The sequence below is a fragment of the Stegodyphus dumicola genome, chromosome 2 (assembly GCF_044657685.1).
Source record: "Stegodyphus dumicola isolate Sdum_Otavi_A_Nest chromosome 2, ASM4465768v1".
Lineage (NCBI taxonomy): Eukaryota > Metazoa > Arthropoda > Arachnida > Araneae > Eresidae > Stegodyphus > Stegodyphus dumicola.
In genome coordinates, this window is record NC_140769.1 from 203,576,989 (window position 1) to 203,597,941 (window position 20,953).

At 31.0% G+C, this 20,953-nt stretch overlaps 1 protein-coding gene across 3 annotated transcripts in view; it reads left to right on the forward strand.

The window, feature by feature from the left end:
* Nucleotides 1-20,953, forward strand: part of LOC118181153 (uncharacterized) — a 115,610-nt gene that overhangs the window by 35,246 nt on the left and 59,411 nt on the right. For all 3 annotated transcript variants that reach the window (XM_085811649.1, XM_085811650.1, XM_085811648.1), the window contains exons 5-9: nucleotides 39-171; nucleotides 4,780-5,011; nucleotides 5,100-5,240; nucleotides 6,028-6,107; nucleotides 12,116-12,588. In XM_085811649.1, the coding sequence (XP_085667775.1) occupies nucleotides 39-171; nucleotides 4,780-5,011; nucleotides 5,100-5,240; nucleotides 6,028-6,107; nucleotides 12,116-12,588 (1,059 nt within the window). The remainder of the gene's footprint in view (nucleotides 1-38; nucleotides 172-4,779; nucleotides 5,012-5,099; nucleotides 5,241-6,027; nucleotides 6,108-12,115; nucleotides 12,589-20,953) is intronic.

Sequence of the window (20,953 nt, forward strand, 5' to 3'; positions counted from 1 at the left end):
ATGATTATTTTGTAAATAAATTTTTATTTGTTGTTTAGTTGCAAACACCTCAGTCATTCTTGCAGAGTGTTCAGGAATTAGTCATCGCACTTCAACGGACTGGCGATCCTGGAAATTTATCTGTTTTAAGACCACATTTGGAATTACTAGCTGGTATAGATCCAGGTCCAGGTAATTGTTTCTTTGTAAGGTATGAATTTAATTACTACATGTTAGCAAAATAATTGAACAGAAATGGCAAAACATATTTGGTCCTAGAGTTCTCTTTATTTTTGCCCATAATTTGCCATTGTTTATAGGGAAAAAATACCAATTATGTAGCTCATAAACATTCTTAAGTCAGCGATTGTCAACTGGTGGTATGTGTACCACTGATGGTACACAAAACTAGAAAGTGTTTTTAGCTATTAATTTCAAAGATCTCATGAAGAAAAAGAAAAATTGATAGAAACTTCCTGTCATCGAACTCTAACTGAAGATTTCAAAAATAGCACACATTTTAACGTTTGGCTGAACCAAAATGATAATAAATAAATAAATAAATAAAGGCATTTCACATAAAGCTATTAAATTTTTATTGCCTTTCTTAAAGAACCTATTTGTGTGAACAATTATTTTCTTCCACATTTTATTTGAAAAAGAAATACAGAACAAAATTAAGAGTAGGTCCTAATTTATGGTTAATGTTAAGTGAAATAAATAAAAAAAATATCTCTCTGAAACACGGCCAAATTTTACACTAAATTTTAGAATTAAGGTATTATAACTTAAATTTTGATAATTAAAATAACCAATTTTTAATTTAATATTTTTTTATGTGTGCGCATTTAATATAGCCAATAAGTTGTGCAAATGGCAAGAAATATATTTTTTAAATATTTCTATAGAGAAATTAAAAAATAATCATTGTAAAATGTAGTAGTGGTACGAAAGTGTTTCAATTTTTGTTTAGGTGGTTCGCATTAGTCAAAAGGTTGAGAACCATTGATCTAAGTGCTTACAAAATAATAATATTATCTCACCACAGGTACTCTTTCTGATGATGAAGTAATGTATTCTGTTAAGGAATTTCTAACTGAAAAAATAATGATTCATGCATTTTTCTTTTGTAGTTGTAGTTTTTGATGGGATGGTATTAACATTAATTGATTGTGGGTTTGAATGATTGTTGCATAAAGGTGTTTTTGTACATCTGTGCACCTTTACTATAATTAATAGCTTTAAAAACTTTTTATATTTTATTTCAAATAGCAAATAGAGGAATGAAGAAAATAATATAATTAAAGTGGTATTAAAATGCAAAATTTTATTAAATTTTTTTTTAACTTGCACTGGATTTCATACAACCTTGTGTATAATAAACATTTGAAACAAAACTGATATTAGTAATTCAAGTAAATTATTCCCAAAATGAGTTAATGACTAATATTGATAAAAGATGTTCTTTTTATCTCTCAATGATGCAGTGTATGTGTAGTTAGTATTAAAGTTAAATAAATTTTTACTTCCTTGTACAAAGTAAAGGAAGTATTGTAATCACGAAAAATTCCAGTTACCATATTTCAACAAAAATATCCATTTTGACTGCTATTGAATGTAATTTAGCTATGTTTTTGCATGACATCTGTACGAATGGACAGAATAAAGGACTCCCCAAAAAATTATGAAGCTGATTTTAAATGGATTCAGAAGAGATTTTTTCGTGGCGTCTGTAGGTACATACTCGAGTATGTATGTATATTGCATAACTCAAAAACATGTAGCCTCAGGATGTTGAAATGTTGTATATAGGATAGCTATAGGATGTAGTTGTGCACCTCCCTTTTTTGGTGGCAATTGGCCTTATGAAGAGTAAGTAAATGTATACATAAACTCTGCCTGTTACTTGGCTCCTCGAGCTAAATTTCTTTATTCTTATATGTTGGTAAATTGTGCATTTTTTGCTTTAAAAATGATTGAATTATGTTGTTCTTATCTTCCAGTTAAGGTTTTTGCTCCTTTAGTTAGCCTGCATGCAATATTTTTAGAATTATCAACAATTTAAAAGCTTACATTTGAAACTTAGCAGATTAGTGGATTTGTTGCCAGTCTAAGCTTTGCAATAACAACTGTTTCTTTTTTATTTGTCTGATTTCTTTTATACATCGTTTTAGATTTATTATTTAGTATAGTATTTGAATAGAACATGTGACAAAGATTAGATAATTCTTCACATGATATAATTTTTGCACATTCTGAGTTATAAAATGAATGAAATGTAATGCTGTTAAGTGAACCTAGTGGCAGAGTGTTCCTATGGCAAATAAATATAGTGAATTTTAAAGAGTGTATATATTCTATTGGGGTTTATACGCTATTGACGAAGTGGCTTTAATTCAATTCTATAAATTTAAATAAAATGCAGGAAAAATGCATATAATTTAATATTCCAAGCAAGGAAGTCATGTGGTGTACACATCAGATTTTTAATGTTTCTAATTGAGTTTGTTAGAAACGGTCATCTTTTTTAGTATACTAAACTACTGCATTTAAAAGAAGCAGGAAAATAATAAAGATGAAATAAATAGAAATGAAATGATTCATTTTTGCAACATTGATTTTTATCTTAAAATAATAAGGAAAGTATAATATAGATTGTTGATAAGAGGTTTAAATTAATCAATTAAAACAATATATCAGTAAAAACATAAGATGGCAATCAAGTATGTAAATTAATAGAGAATAATAATGCATAATAATTAGCCAAAGATTATGTATTAATTTAACTATCAGTAATTAATTTTGCAGTAAATAAATCACTGTTCTTATATGGAAATTATTCAAAAATAGATGTTATTAATAATAATGAGTTAATGGATAGATATTAATATGGTTAAAAAGCATATGGATGTGAAATTTAAATTTATATAAAATTCACTAGATTATTAATGTAAATGCTAAATAGTAATACTTTATTATTTTGCATTCTCCTTGTTTACTAACACTTGCATGTGATCAATTTTGTACTATATTAAAATGACAGTCAATGCTTTTGTGAATTTGACTCACACTGTGATTAAATCATCAATTAATCTTAAATGTAATTATTTATGTTATACAAATATCTTATGTAATCTATTGAATAAATATCTAAACTGAAGTCATAAAATCTCTATATTGTAAACCTTAAGGTAAATCTATCTAATCCCCTTTGAAATACTCCGTTTATAACAATACGTTTGTCCAATCTCTATTTTTGTTATTCAAACCATTTCTATAAGTCCTCAGAAGTCAGGGATTTTTAGCTGTCTTATTTTCATTTTAATATCCCAGCACTGCCCCGCGATGACCTTTTTGCATTTGGGGCAAAAAGTAATCTCAAGAAGCAAAGTCTAGTGAGATAAAGATCTAATTAATGTGGTGACCGTGTTGCAGGCCAGAAACCCGTAGACACTCTCTGCTGAATGTGCAGGCACAGTGTTATTATGCAGTAGCCATCCATCACCATGATACTGTTGCGTATGTACGGGTTCGTTTGGATTTGAATGAACAAGTCCGATAAAAAAATGAATAAGATTTATTATTATCACAAATAAATAAAAAACAAGACTTCAATTTTCTCAGATATTCATGCAATATTACAATATCTCACAGTAGTTATCTTTTAATTACTCAAACATTCAAGAGAACTTAATTCAAAACAGCTAAAGAAAGGCTAATCCGCGAATTCGCTACAGTCAACAGGAGCAGTTTTCTAAGCAAACTCTTAAAACAACAGCAAACTAACTAATAACAATGAACTGATAGGTTTTCCTCCTCTAAAATTTTAAATCGCGTGCGAGAATTTTCTGGAACTTTCTCGAAACCAAAAAGAAATATTTATTTATTAAATGATAAATGCGCGTGCTCTTGTATTTTTAATTTTTCCGACTTAGCTTTCTCATAATATTTGTCACGCGCTGCACTGCACGGGGAATAAAACAATTTAATTTATAATTCAACTAACATTAGCTATTTAAATACCAAATCCATAACAATACAAATTTAGTTGGACATGATTACACATGATCCTTCAAGTGCTTAAGAATCTTCATGTGGAAGGCAGCATTCATCGTTTGTTGATATTTTTTCATTAGTGTTTCCTTTATTGTGTTATCTTCATAAACAGCCATCAAGATTTAATGAATTTCATGAGAATTTTTTTAAGTCTCTCTAAAAGTATGATAAGCATTGTTTCCATTTTCTTGTCTATTTCCATAACTGGCAAGAAAGAGAGGATTGCGTCAAAAATTCTGATCTCTAGTCACGCTTGCCTTGATGGTCTGATGGTTACTCATGTTCCATTTAGTCTATTGCCAACAGGGCAACCAGTGCAATTGGTTAAACATCACCTCAAAATCACCCCAGTAGATCAATTTATATATTCGTTTTACTGACTAATATTTTACTTAGATTTGCTATTTGCTGGTGTTGTTCCTGTTGAGTCCTGGGTGTCTAATCCACAAACATAATTTTGTGTGCCATTTTTTTTAATATAAAAAATGATGCAACTTTCAAAAATATTAAAAACAACTACATACCTATGTAATTAATTGTAATCTAAATATGAGGTGAAGTCTTGTCTCCATTTTTCCAGAACTTTTAATAACTTTCAAGAACTGATTTGGTGTTAATATTGGAAACTACTTTCAGTTTTTAACATTTTGTGCTTGTTTTTTAAGACATTTTCAGTGTTTTCGTTTATTCAAAGTACATTTTCCAAGTTTGACCATTTTTAAATACCTGTTTTTACTCTTTTAGATACACCACCACCTTCATGGAAAGATTTGAAAAATGCTCAAGAAGCTACAAAGATTGTTGTTAAAGGACTGGTAGAATTTCTGCAAAATTTTGGTAATCGTAAGCTGCATGAAGACAGACCAAACTTGAATACAAAATATAAAACAAGTATGTGTCGAGATTTAACACAGCGTGGAAGTTGTCCTCGTGGTACTAGTTGCACGTTTGCTCACTCTCAAGAAGAGCTGGATAAGTATGAAACTCTGCATTATAACTAATATTTTAATATTAATTTTTTTGATTATTTTGAATTCTGAATTAATTTTTTTGAATTCTGCTAGGTTTAGAACAAGAAATAAACGTAGTTTTGGAAGTTTGAGTTCCGGGCCAAGTGCAAGAAGTGTTGTTTCTGATAATTCTACTGGCAAGCCAAAAGATAATGTTGTATCTTCAAATAGTTCTTTGTCAGTTAATGTAAACAGGTATCCACAATTTAAATATTAGCAAATTTCTAGCTTAAAGTATTTCTGTTTTGTTTCACTTTTTATTTCATGGCTGTGTGTGTTTGAGTGCATAATTGTATAATAGACAGTATAACTTTTCCCAGTCTAATATATATATATGTTACGGTGAAACATCGAAATCTGGAGAATGTCGACTTTCACCGGCGAATGTCAACATTCACATAGTCGCTTGGTGTATGTCCGAAATATTTTCCAAATACTCTTATTTCTGACTTACACCTGTGAATGTCGACATTCACCATGTACTAATGGTGAATGTTGAACATATAAGAATATTATATTTCCTTCTTCGTAATTCATTCGTGAAAAAACGCACTTGAGACTCAGAATAAGAACTTAAGAATATAAGAACTTAAAACACACAGTACATTCAAAATGAGAAAGGAAAATAATAGAAGTTATAAACTTACCAAATTATGTGATTCAAATCTTATTTATTGCAACAACTTAAACTATTATGACACTTCGAATTGCACAAGAGGCCCTTGCTTTTACAGCTGCATTTATTTGTGGAACACTTCCTTTTGGAATGGCAGCGTGTACATATACTCCTCTCTTTTCGACCTACACCAGAGCATATCTGTGATTGTCGACATACACCGGTGAGGGTCCGAATGTACAAGAATGTAAAGAAATATTCGATCTTTCACCGACGTATTTGGTGAATGTTGACATTCTCCGGTGAAAGTCGACATTCTCCAATTTCGGTCTTTCACGTTAACATATACACATATGTATATTGCAGTCATGGTACTTCTGAAGCTCTGATATCATCAATATGTGGAGCATCAAATGATTCTTTTGTTGGACAGTTCATTTCAGAAAGTAAGGCAATATAATTAATTCAACTTTGATTTAAATGAAAAATGTTTGACCAATAAAAATTTTTCATTGCATTCTTGAATAGTTGCTAGTATTGAATAGTAGAAATTGTATGTAAAATTAAGTAAGTTTTAAAATAAATAAACTTTATGAATTTCTAGATAGTGTTTAAGAAGTATGGAATTTTTGGAGCTTTATAATTAATGTAATGTGTTAAAATTTTTTTACGACATTATGGATATTTAAATTTTATGTTTTTTTTTTTTTTTTGTGTGTGTGTGTGTGTGTGTGAACTGAAAGGAAATTTATAGTCAGCTGAAACAGCTGTTGTAATTTCAATAAAATAACAGTGAGTACATACTTTTCAGTTTTCTTCTACTATTTCCACAAACAAGTTCATAGATGGCAAACTTTCCTTTGCTGAGAATTTCTAAAAGATAAAAGTTCATCAGAGATCACTGCAGTTTTCAGTTATTGAAACATTTTAATGAACATGAAGTTTAATCACAACTTTTACAACATCAACAGGAACATTGAACACGGTGCACAAAAGTCAACTATACTACATTTCACAATCAAAACCTAGAATGATTACTGTCAGCAAAATTCACAGTTACAATAGCTTAGGGAAGGAAATGTTCATAATATTCTTCGCCTTTTGAGATTCGGAGATTTATAAGTGAAGAACATTCAGTGTCACAGGTTCATTCATTATCTCTTTTTCAATGGCTATCAAAATTGTGATCTTTGAATGACAACAAAATCATGTTCAAGACACTCAGGATAACGTGGAATGTTCATGGTAGGAATTAAACTATAGTCACGAGCCACTATATCAAGATTATTCTCTTTTAATAATTTGTCATTGTCTTTAATTTCTAATGAATGTAATATGTAGACTGGTCATAAATAAGGCCCATATTTGGTCTTGATTTCTGCCACATGTACTTTTCTGCCTTTTCCTGGATATATTTAAACCTGTTTTGGCTGAATATTGGTTATTTCTTTATGTTATCATCTCCATAAAGGGTATCATGCCTTTTCTCTAAATTGTATTCTTCTGCTGTCATGTTAGGGTCTCTCAACTGTTCTAACTATACAACTTATATTGTTTTCTGAGCTGTTTTCAAATTCTTTGTCTTTAAGCATAGTTCTTAGCCTAGCGTGAATTGTTTAGGTCTAAATCTGGAACTCTCACTTCTATTATTTCTTGTAATAACATTATGAGAGTTAAAAGCATAAAAGCACTACTGTCTTCAGACATGTAGATCAAGGGTCCATTATTCATTATATTGTCAGTATTCCAGAGTATTGTGTGTAGATCTTTATAATCTAAATAAGCATTTTCTAAAACATGCCTGTTTTTTAACATGTGTTATTAGGTGCTCCTAAAATCCACTTCACCAGGATGCTGATGGTGGGCTGAATTTTCAGGTAATTCTCTTAAACAATGTACATTACCGCATTCTAGACCAATCAAATGATTTAGTTGTTAGCTTCTCCCACCAACTTTGTTCATTGCTTTAATAGATGACACTTGGGCAATCTTTTCTCACATTAAATCTTCTCAGTGCTAGAATAGAACAACTATCAGTAAACAATGATGGTTCTAATTCAGTGTAAACAATACTGGCCAACTCTTAGATCCATTTCTTAATTGCAAGGGACCAAAAAAATCCACTCTTAAGGCTTCAAAAGCTAAATCTTCTCAAAAATGTTCTAGTAAAAATCCTGCAAATGCATTCATAGGTTTTATAATGTATTGTTTACTAACTGTATTGTTTTTATAATCATCTTAACAATTTTCCTGCTCTTCAATATCCAATAATCTTTTCACAATGTTGACATTAAATACTGGGCATTGGCATCCCCAGTGTATGATGCATCCACATAATCAAGCTTTTAACAATGTAGTAATACCTTGAGAAGTCTGAAATATTCTTTATTGTTTTGCTTAGGAAGATTTCTTTTCACACTTACTAATCCATCAGTTAGTAATTGTTGATAAAGACTGGAAGTGTTTGTCATTTTTTTCAAGTGAAGAACTATTCTTGGACTTTTTTCAAAATCATCTTTTCTGCTTTCTTGGTTCCATGCACCATTAATGGTCCTTTGCTTTTCTTGACAAGTCATTTAGTATTCCTGAAGGATCTATAAATCCATTATGTAATTCTAATTATCTTCTTGTATGATGGTTACTCAACAGAAGAAATCTAGTTTCTCTTCATTTTTAGAGGATGTTATAATCTTCCTTTCTGAATGTACAATTTCTTCATTTAGCATGAGTTCAAAAGTCAGCTATTTATCTCTTGAATATTTTAGCCAAATAGGATTCCTGTCTTTTTTTTTTTTTTTTTTTCCCAGTTCATTGACGTGGAAAATCAGCTAGATTTTGTACTGCTGGTACATAGTTTCATTAGTCGATTGACGTCAAACTTCTAATTTCTGTCTTCCCATTAGAAATAAATGCACTCCAATTATCCTTCTTCTTAATCCAACAGATGGCATCCATTTCATCAAACCAGGAGAACGTTTCCATATTGGATATTTTCAAATCATTTCTAACAGTATTTGCTAATCTAGCACCAATATATCAAACATGTAATTCTAACTGGGGTATAGTTGCTTTTTTAAGAGAAACAGAATTTGATCTAGCTTGCACTAGTTAACAAGTTACTTAGTTTCTTCCTTACATCCTCAAGAAAACACAGCATATGGTGATTGACATGTATTGCAAAACATATGTAATGGTGCATTTTCATGTCAGAGTTCTAAGTGCCGCGGCGTAATGAAGTGCCTCATTTCCATTTTCAGCTTAGAAGTAATTTTTTCTGATCAGAATGTTTCAAAATATTCAGTACTTAGTGATTTAGGTTAAAATAACATGGCGAACAAATATTAATTTAGAAGTCAAACAACAAAAACCGGCATTATTTGCAAATTTTCACAGTATATTTTAATTTGCAAATATAACACTGATTTTTGTTGTTTGACTTCTAAATTAATATTCAATACATTCAATGAACACATTATATTTTCTTCAATAACTGCAAAATAATATTCCGTCATCCTGGCAAGGATGCCAAAAATATAATTTCAATAAAATAACAGTGAATACATATCTTTCAGTTTTCTTCTACTGTTTTAGTAAATAGGTTCGAAGATGGTGAATATTCCTTTGGTGAAAAACTTTTAAAAGATAGTGTTCATCAAAGGTCACTGCAGTTTTCAGCTATTGAAACATTTTAACACATATGAAATTTGCAGACACACTTTTTATAACAACGATAGGAACATCAAACACAGCACACAGAAGTTAACTGTACTACATTTTAGAATGAAAATTTAGAGTGAAGAATCAGTGAAAATCATAGTTATAATAGCTTAAGGTGAAAAAAATTTCACTGATTACTGTAATGCATGTGTTGTTAAATACTGAACTAACATTTGCATGAAATATGCAGTTAAAAGTATCTGAGCATTTTGATCCATTAGTACTTCTGCAAATAAGTAAGGAATTAAAATTAGGGGGAAATGCTATCTTAAATTGCTGTCTTTTTAACAGTATTAGTAAGGAAATTGTTTAGTTATTTTGTTACTTTAAGAAATTGTTCAGTTATTTTGTTACTTGAAATCACTATCAAAATGTAATGAGGAAAAAATAGATATATGAATCTAATGACTCTGCTATATAATATTTATTTAAAAATATCTAGATACCTTGACTTTATTCATCTGCAAATAAGTAAGAAGTTGATACAGTGTGGGTGTGCCTTTTGCGATAGCAGCTGCTGGTTTATTGAGAAGAAGTGTTTGACATCCACTTATTTTTTAAATGTAGCAATTTGAACTGGACGTCATTCATAAAGTCAGATCTGTTTGTAGTGTAGGGCAGAATGGCTAACACCTTGTGTTAGTCACTTGACTAGTGGTTTGTAGGGTGATGTCAAGATTAGGAACAGGCTAATCAGATCGTAGTATGCATGTACAAGCATTTCATTCATAGTAATTACATACAAGCTTAATTTCACTCTGAAAAATAATACCTTAATCTCATTCAACTCTTCTAACTCGTAAGCATATGGTGCAGTACTCAAAAAAAAAAAAAAAAAAAAAAAAAAATCTGAAATGTTTCAGATTTTAAATTACGTCCAAAGGGGCGTTTTTTAACATTTTGTGTGTTACCTTTCTTTATTAAATATCATGTTCCTCGCACTTAAACCATAAGATCCAGTGCAACAGCAATATCGCAAAATAGTTTTAAAAAGAGCCTATCTTTAGAATTTCCGATACAGAGACTCACGCGCTGGAGATAAAAATGTTTTTTCTGCACAACGTTGCCATTGCTCGCTTTGAAATCCTTGAGTTTGTTAATCAAAAATTCGTCAAAGTTTTAAAAAATAGGAAATCGATCATAAAACAAATTTCAAATTTCAAATTTGGTCTTCCACATGCTCATATTCGTTGGAGGATTACGTTATTCAAAATTCGATGACTCTATGTACCGTTGTTTTATCACAATACGAGAATACGTTGTTTTATCACAATACATACATTTATGCAGATTTTTAGTCCAAAGGGATTTCAGTCCCGAAGGACTATTGCTTTCGTTTTGGCATTTTGCGTCGGACTCATAAACGTCGGTTCGCTTTTCAAACTGTTGCCACAAAATGTTAGAGTCCTGCATTATATTTGAAGAAATTAAATAATGAAAAATCTGCATAAATGATTGTCTATTTCTCGCATTGTGATAAAACAATGGTACATAGAGCCATCGAATTTTGAATGACGAAATCCTACTGCGAATATGGGCATCTGAAATCCCAAATTTGGAATTTGTTTTATTATAGATTTTATATTTTGTAAAACTTTAACGAATTTTTGATTTACAAACTCAATGCTTTAAAAGCGAGAAATGGCAATGTTATATAGAAAAAAAATACTTTTATCTCCAGCTCACGAGACTGTGTATATCGGAAATTCTAAAGATATGCTTAATTTAACATTATTTTGCGATATTGCTCTTGAACTGAATTTTATGGTTTAAGTGCAAAGAACATGATATTTAATAAATAAAGGTAACACTCAAAACGTTAAAAAAATGCCCCTTTGGATGTAATTTAAAGTCTGAAAAATTTCAGATTTTTTTTATTATTATTATTTAATTTCTTCAAATATAATGCAGGACTCTAACATTTTGTGGCAACAGTTTGAAAAGTGAACCGACATTTATGAGTCCGACGCAAAATGCCAAAACGAAACTAATAGTCCTTCGGGATTCAAATCCCTTTGGACTAAAAAAAAAAAAAAAAAAGAGTACTGTCATATGCACATAAAACTTGTTGAAGCCCTGATGTTGTTAGTTATATCATGATCAAACATTTGTTCATTCATGTTAGTTTTTCTTACTTTTTATAACAGAATTTGAAAAGGATATATTTTCCCAAATGCATGGCAGAAAGCTTTTGTTCCTGTATCAAAACCAGACAAAGACCCAAAGAATCCATCAGGCTTTTAATCATTTGCATTAATTAGTTATCTGTGTAAAGTTTAGAGAAAATTGTAAATAGTTGCTTGATGTACTGCCTTGATAAAATTACTTCTGTCATAGTGAAGTAGTTTCTGGAAAAACCAAGCAACTATTAAAGTATTCTGTTTCTAGAAACAATACAGAATGACTTTCTTAAGGCAAATGCAGAAAAGGCATATGCTGAAACATGAAGGTACAAACTAAACTAAACTAAACTAATTCATTCATACTAATTATTTTAATTATATATTTGCATTTTTAAATGTAATATTTTCTCTTAAGCATTCACAGGTTACAAGAAATAAAAAGTAGATGAGATATATGCTACCATATAAAACACCATATCAAAAACAGTCATATAATGCTGCTGCATTTAAAGAATGTATGTAATAATTGTTATTCATTAATGAAAAAGCTTGATTATTTTACTTAGAAATTTTATAAATTTCTTTATTATTATGTACATATTTAAATTTTAAAGGTTTTTCTTGTGCTGTTACTGACACAGTCGTAGAAAGCTCCAGCATTCATTTCTGCAACTCAAAAATTAGTGGCAGATGCAGTGTTTCTGATCCTTGCACTGAGTTAGGTATTCATCCTTCCTCCCAGACAGTTCATATACTTAATCCAGATTCTCCAGCATTTCAGCCATCACCAACAAAATCATCTCTTCTCCCTAAGCATTCGTCCTATCAGACACTAACTACGACTACCGTTTGCTCATCTTTTTCATCTGCTGTCCTCAGTGCTATTCCAACTACAGTTACAAGTTTACCTACTACAAAATGGAAGTTAAATGAAATGTGCCAATCTCAGCAACTTGTGCAAAATACTTCAAGCTTTCCTACTGATGCTCTTGCATTATCAACATCTTCACTGTCTATAAGCCATATTATGACTACTGTGCAGTCCAAAAGTTCTCCATCTACATCTAAGCCAAGTTTGAATACTCAGGTATTATTATGTTTTGTGATATTGTTTCTAATCATATGTTGTTTTATTTTGGATTGATTTCGCTGGATTACTTTTTCATGAACTTTCATCTTTTTCTATGTTATATGATAAACCTTAATCCAGAAGAGGTAACTGAACTTTAAATGCAGTATTTTCAAAATAGCATTGTATAATGTTAATCAGATCAGAGGATTTACAGCTTTACCTTTTACCATTTATCACATCATATCCAGTTTTATTCTCATTATACTTTTACTCAGCAATAATTAAAATTATCTTGCATGCAAGTGAAAAATAGTTTTCTTTGAAATAAATAAAATATTGTATGTAAAATATTTTTTGTTAATAAAAAACACTAAAGGTTAGCAGGCACTTGAAGTCTGTTACTGCTAAAGTATGAAATGCTTGAATTATAATACTTATTAAGGGTAGCATTTATTATATAATTTCTCATAGTAAATAATGGGAAAATATGATGCAACTAATAGTTAATTTTAATATTTGCCGAGCATTAAATTAAATAAAATAACAGAGCCATCTTCTGCTTTAGAATTATTTAGTAATGAAATGCAGCAATTATGTAAGCAAAGTCTGAAAAAGTATTGTAGTTATAAAACTATTATCAAAATTAAATTTTTAGTGTTTCTTCTTGTGTCATGCTAGTGTTTGCACATGTATCAGTGGTTGTTAGTAACAAACATGTCAGCTTTTCTGCAAGAATTGTCTGAACATTCTCGAATCACATATCTTTATTTTAGCATCAAAAGTATTGATATTATCAAAAATGGCTTCTTCAATGTAAAAGATTTCTCTGACAGTATGATGATTAACAAAGGTTGACTACAAATGCCAGTGGGTTTGGGTTCGCATCCCAGACAAAGAACGAGCATTTGTAAAAGACAAAGAACGAGCATTTGTAAAACCTTTGCAAAAAGAAGGCACTTAAAAATTTTCAAACTTGAAGTCATCTCAAGAGGTTGGTAGTAGGAAAGAAGACAATAAAAACTAATTATGGTATAGAAATACAGTATATGTGCATTTGTACTGAGCAAGGCTTACAATTTCATTATTAATCACAAATATTGTATAATATTTCTAGCAACAGATTTATTATCAGCTTGCATTTCAACTGGTTTCAAGTATTGTTCCTACTACTAATTGACAACAAGTCTTATAAGTTCATTTACGGCAGTTATAAATTTATGTATTGTATCAGTTAGTCTTTATCATTTATTTGGATAATACAGTACAAAGTCCATTATCCAGAATGATCTATAATCCGGAGCTCAAAGCCGCAAACTTACACATGCGTGTAATGGGTCTGCTACGCATGCGCGTTTGATGCGCGCATACGCGTAAAGCCAGTAAAGTGTTTACCCATGCGCGTTTCCAATAGTGAAGAAAGTAACAGAGAACGTTATTTAAAACGAAAAAATTTCACTTGACAAGTTAGTTGATATTCTCGACACAGCAATTACAGGACTTTGAACAGTGGAACTTTGTAACTGAAGAAGAAATTATGTCTGTTTACAGAATTAAAGAGAAAGTATTAGCACAAAAAACGAAGCAACTTAAAAAATTTACATTGATAGAAATGTTTACTTAAGTAAACAAATAAATATTAAGCTTTTTTTAGTAAATTTTGATACCCTTTAGATCATAATTGCTCTTTATTTAATGAATTATGGTTTCTTATTTTTAATTGTATAATTTCTGCATGCCATCTTACCAGATTTAAATTGATGATCTATAATCCAGAAAAAACCCTAATCCGGAATCGCCGAAGTCCCGACGAGTCCGGATTACTGACTTTGTACTGTAATATGCTTTGTTAATTTGCTCGTAACACTATTAAATAAATGTATCATTTCAGTTAAGCTATATAACTTTTCTGCATAATAATATGCATAGTTTATTTCTTTTTACAGTGTTAAATATTTGAATTTGGATGATAGGAGTTTTGATGTACATGCCCAGTAATGTTAATTATTATTTAATAATATAGTACATAAATACAAGCACTGAGCAAGGCATTTCAATCTTGTTAATAATCATAAATATTATACAATATTTCTAGTAACATTTATTTTTTTTCAAATTTCATTTCAACTGGTTTCAAACTTTGTTGGTATTATTAATTGAAAACAAATCCTGCTTATTCACAAAAGTCAATTTGTCTTTGGCAAGTAAACAATAATTTAATTTTGATTTTTACGCTTTCTTTCTATTTAAAAAATTTAAATAAATTATACATATTATTCTGCAGAAAAATTATATAGGTTAACTGAAATGATACATTTATTTAATACTGTTACAAGCAAATAAACAAAACATATTATTATGCAGATAAGTGATAAAGACTAACTAATACAATATATAAATTCAGGACTGTTGTAAATTAGCTTACAAGACTTGTCAATTATTAATAGGAAAGTTGAAATGCAAGCTGACAATAAATCTGTTGCTAGAAGTATTATACAATATTTAACTTTCATTTCATTTTATAATGTGTCATACATATGTTAAGATAAATTTTAATAACATTTTTAATGGTTTCTATTCGTCAGCCTAATTTGACATTTATTTTACATACATCTAAATTAGTTTAGTTGCAATGAATTTACTTTATTTAAGTTACAATATACTGTAGTACTGTTCCTTGAAAGTAATAATTAAATTCTAATATTATATATATTAATATTATTTCCAGTCCCTTTTTTTTTTTTTTTTTAGGTTTTCTCTGTATTATTATTTTTATTTCTTTATTATTATTTTATTATTTAATCTTTTTTATTTTATTATCTTATCATATACCCCTCCCCCAAATGTTAAATGTTGAAATAGGCTAAATGCACAAAGCAACATAAAAATCACTGTGACTAATGTGAAAGTCTAACAAGGCATGAACTTGTACACCATGTAATATTTTATGTAACATAACTATTTGTAATCTGCAGTACTTGAAGTTATAACACTGTGAATAATGCAAGAGTCTAACAAAGCACCAGCTTGTGCACCATGTAATATTTTATTAGCATAACAATGTGTAATCTGTAACACTTGAAGTTGTTTCAGTTAATGCATGTTTGCTGATCACTTCCCCCCCCCCATCAAGATAACATAATCCGTTAGGCACTCCAGCCTTAGGTCAGTTGTCATCTCAACACAATAAGAAAAGTAGGAAAGTTGAGGATGAGTATCCTGCTGTTGGTCAAAACTTGAGAATGAATCTTAAGTCATCATGTACTGTACCTAATTTACATAATCTAGTCCAAGAATTTGTCTGTTTTTTACTTCTAATAGTGCTGATAATCTTATGATACTTTATTACTCTTTCTCATTTGTATAAACTAGAAAGCATGTAAAAGTGAAGCACTAAATTGTTTAGAGCATCGTGTGGCACCAATTGAAATATTAGTTTAAAATTTTGGTACTTTTGCATTATCCTCCAATGATGAGAATCACTGGGCAAAACAGTATGTTGCCAAAGTAGGCAACTCTGTATTTTTTCTGGCAGCTGAATAATGGCACATGCATTGTGCCAGCACATAACAGGCATATTCTGTAAAATTGCCAGCAAAGTATTCAAATGAGAATAGGAAATTGGTTTGAGAACATTCAGATATCATTTACGACTGCTGTTCCTTTCATTTATTGCTGATCTAAAAAGTTTTGATCATCTGGTGAGTTTTGTCATTCTTACAGTTCTTATTGTCTCAGTATGTCTCCAAATACAACTATTCATTGATATAATTATCTGCGAGAAGTGTGAGTGTGTAGCTTGGAAAAAGAAGAGTGTCAAAAAATTGGGTTTTTCTCTGTAATTCTCTTTTTTTTTTTTTTTTTTAAGCTCAAAGGGGCAGTTTGCCCAGAAGGGCTATTAGTTTCATTTTGGCATTTGTGTTTGTTCACCATAAATGTCATTTCACTTTTCAAATTGTTGCTGCCAAATGTTAGGGCCCTGCTTTATATTTAAAGAAATTAAACTATGAAGAACCTGCATGAATGTATATATGTTTCTTGCACTGAAAGAACAACGGTACCTCGAGACTTCAAGTTTTGAATAACATAGTCTTCTATTCAGATGTGGGCATCTGGAAGCCCAGATTTGAAATTTGAAATTTTTTCATTATCCATTTCATATTTTGTCAAACATTAAAGAATTTTTTATTAACAAACTCAATGATTTCAAAGCAAGCAATGGCAACACTGTACGAGAAAAACATTTTTATCTCCAGCATGCGAGACCATGTATTGGAAATTCTAAAGATATGTTTTTTTAAAATTATATGATATTGCTGTTGAATTGAATTTTATGGTTTAAGTGCTAAAAACATGATATTTAATAAATAAAGATAACATGCAAATCGTTAAAAAAATGGAATTGGAAGTAACATAAAATCTGAAAGCTTTCAGTTATTATTATTATTAAATTAAAACACTCTGATGTGTACATGGAGAGGAGTGCCACTTTGGTCTGCGAGGTCAAAAATTCTGTATTCCCCCCACCTTGGGTTAGAATAGGTCAATACACGCATAGAGAGCAGTACCTGTTTGCTCCGCACAATTCTTAATTTTTTTTTTTTTTTTTTTTCCAGTTAAAACAGCTAGCTGTGCACACTGACCAAAAACTAGCATTAACCATTTTATTCTGAATGTATGATGCATTTTTAATTTAGTTAAGTTGTTAGTGTTTTATAAAATTTTGGGTGTTTTATTATGGATGTTTTTTATAATTTTTATTATTTCGTCATGGATGTTTCTTGTGTTTTTAATTCTGTTTATTCATTGCTGTTTGAAGTCATTTTCAGCACACAGCCATTCTTTTAAAATAGCTATGTTTTTCACATATTAGGTTGGCAAAAAGTAGTCGCCATCATTTAGTTACTTTGCGAAAGCGCTGGGCAGATAACGCAAAAGTACCAAAATTTCTCAGATTTGTGTTCTTTTACATCTAAATATCTGCTTTAAACAGAATCAAAATTAAATATGAGATTTTTTAAAGTATTTTAAAATGTACAGTGCTTGATTCATTGTAATTTACTTAAAATTACAAAACAGTTGTAGGTCAGCTACATTCTGAAATCCATGGCAACTGCAGTAGAAAAGCATTGCTAATAGAGGGCAATGAATAGATGTAAATTAATTACAGGAGGTGTGAAATTTAACATACTTCCACCCTATCAGGTTCAGTCTTGATACAAAGGCAGAGGTGAAAGTTTAGTTGTAGGCTTTTTAAAGACACTAATTTTAGTTTTGACTGTGGCTACACAAACTAATCCTTCTGCCAGAATGGACATTTATGGAATGCTGTATTGGTCAGATCAGGATCCATTTTCAGTAACAAGAATCATAGTGTCGATCTTCAAGTTTGGTTTGCCTTTTGGATTACTGTTGAAGAGAAATCAAATATTCATTTTCCAGCGATTCCAGAATTGATGCCGACGGTTCTGAATAACTTCCCACCTAGAACTCATTGTGCGAGCAGTTTACTTTTTATCTGGAATGGAAGTCAAAGTATCACTTGTAAAATGAGATGAAGTTAAAACATTAATAGAGTCAATATCAGAATCGTTCATGTAAGTAATTGGACATGAATTCAAAATAGTCTTGTTCTGGGCAAGTAGTGTAGACAATTCTATGTATGTCAAAACAGTCTCTTTCAATACTCATCTCAAATGGGCCAGTTTTTCGTATTCCTCCAAAATCTGGTGAAGCAAGCAGTATAAAATATTATTCACTAAATGTCTGTGTTAGTGACACTGATTCTATTGCATATAAAAAAGACCAAATTTGATTTAATCTATGCAGTTTTTCACATGCTTCCACCAAGTTGGTACCATTGTCATTGTAAATATGATGTGATGCACGACAATATGAAATGAAGCATCTAAGTGCAGCAATAAATGAGTCTGCCATCAGACACCAACTGCTTCCATATGCATAGCTTTAGCTGAGAAGAAAACAAAAAAAGCTATGTAACCTTTTGTTGTTTTAGAACCATGATCCTTATTGAATTTAAGGGTAATAGAACCAGCATAGTCCATACCAGATGTTAAAAAAATGTCTTTAAAAAATGACACCATGTTCAGGTAAAATTACCTATCAATTATGGAGTTGAGTCATCTTTAAATCTTTGATTTATTAAGCATTGATTGATACAACTGTGTATCAGCTTTTTCGCTCCGATTATCCTGTAAAATTGCTGGATGAGGGGATAATAAGGAAAGACCAGCATGAAGGTAAGTATGATATTCTTTCAGTTGTAAGCTTTAAATGTCTCAGGGTTGTGATGCTACCTGGAAAACTGGGAAAAGTCAGGTAATTTGGAAATTGACCGAAAACATCAGGGAATTTAAATATTTTAGTCAAAATCCTGAAGTCAGGGAGTTGCAAAGTTGGTGCCAAAATAGTGATTTCCGCACCAACGTTGGAAGTGATAACATTTGTGGTGAATTACGAGTGTTATTCAGGCACCTGGCGTATAGCCAGTTTTCGCATCTCCAATCAGATTGTCTTTTTAAAAAGGCAAAGCAAATTTCTAGCAACCTCGAGAATCGAGATACTCGCATGCGCATGTGCAATGCATGTTGAGCAAAAGAAAATATCCTCTCATTCTTGCATAACAGCAAACAAAATTGGTTTAATCCTAGGATACAGTTGTTGCATATATGTGGCAATGCACTAGTTGCTAGTCGAACTGAAGTAAAGTAATTGTCAGTTGATGTCGGTTTAGAATAAACGATGTGCTATGTGAGCGTGTTGTAATGAACTTATAGATCAAGAAATATTAATATGATTATAACATGGTGTAGTCGTGTGGAGTAGTATTACAACTAATTGCTAGGCAGTCCCTTTGGTTATTTTTCTTCTCAGCAGATGCAAGATGGAATTTTGTTGTCCTCCGCAATGCCTAAGTTTCAACGGCAATGTGGCCGAAAACTGGCGCAGATTCAAGCAGCTGTTCCAGATTTATATGAAAGTATCAGGAAATGCTTTAAAAGATTCATATGTGAAAGTTGCTTTATTTTTAATTGCCGCTGGTGAGGAAGCAGTTGAAATGTTCAACACGCTCAATCTTTCAGCAGGAGATCAGGGCAACTATGAAAAAGTGCTTGAAATGTTTGAAGCTTTCACGAGGCCTAGAACAAATGTCGTGGTGGAGAGATTTTTATTCAATAAGAGAATAAGAGAAAACAAGAAGAAGCGGAACATTTTGATTGTTTCGTGACTGACCTGAAAAAACTTGTAAAATCTTGCAAATTTGGTGAGCAGAGTGACTCTGTCATACGTGATGGCATTGTCCTTGGAGTATCAGATGCCAGTTTACAGGAGAGGATGCTGTGAGAAAATAATCTGAGTTTGGAAAAAGCAATTGAATTAGGGAAAGCAGCTGAACTGAGCAAAGTTTGTGCTCAAACGTTAAGAGTTGTTAGTTAAACATCAGGCAGGAGGAGCCAATGCAGTCGTAGCGGTGAGGAAGCACAGAGGATGGCGTGATGACACTTCAAATACTGAGAGATCTTTATGTAAAAAATGCAACAAACATCACGTTAATGGACAGTGTCCGGCATATGGAAAAAAATGCTTTAATTGTAGCAAACTAAATCACTTTTTGACTATGTGCAGATGTCCAAAATGTTTTTGAGCATGATAACGCAGATCTATATAGTAAATCTGATGATGAATGCTTCGTGAATTCCATAAATGTTCAAAGAACTAAAAGTGTGTGCTCAACATCGTCTACAAAAGACTGGACTAAAACTATAATTGTTGAAGGACAATTGTGACTTTTAAGTTGGACACAGGGTATGAAGTGAATGTTTTGCCTGTGAAAACTTATGAAATACTGAGTGCTAAGAACTCTAAGAACTTATTTTGAACAAGTGTAATGTTGTATTAGAAGCATTTGGGGGTCCAAGGTTAAACCTGATGGTTCGTTAATGTTACAATGTTCCTCAGATGGTGAGGATCATACTCTAGAGTTTTTAACTGTTTTTAGCAAGCATATACGTCCATTATTAGGAATTGATGCATGTGTTAAACTTAATTTGATTCACTCTATAAATAAGGTTGGAATATCAAATAAAGGTAAGTTGGATCAGTATACAATTGTTTTACCTCCATCTAAAGATCAATTTATTATTAATAATTCAGAAGTGTTTGAAGGTGTGGGAAAATTTAATGGATTGTGTAAAATCATAGTTAATGATCAGATAACCCCTGTAGTGAGGCCACCACGTAGAGTACCACTTAGTTTAAACCTCAACTTGAATTAAAATTAAGCGAATTAAAGAGACATGGCATTATTGCGAAAGTTGATCAACCAAATCTAGTAGCAATCTAGTAATAATTGAAAAAGCTA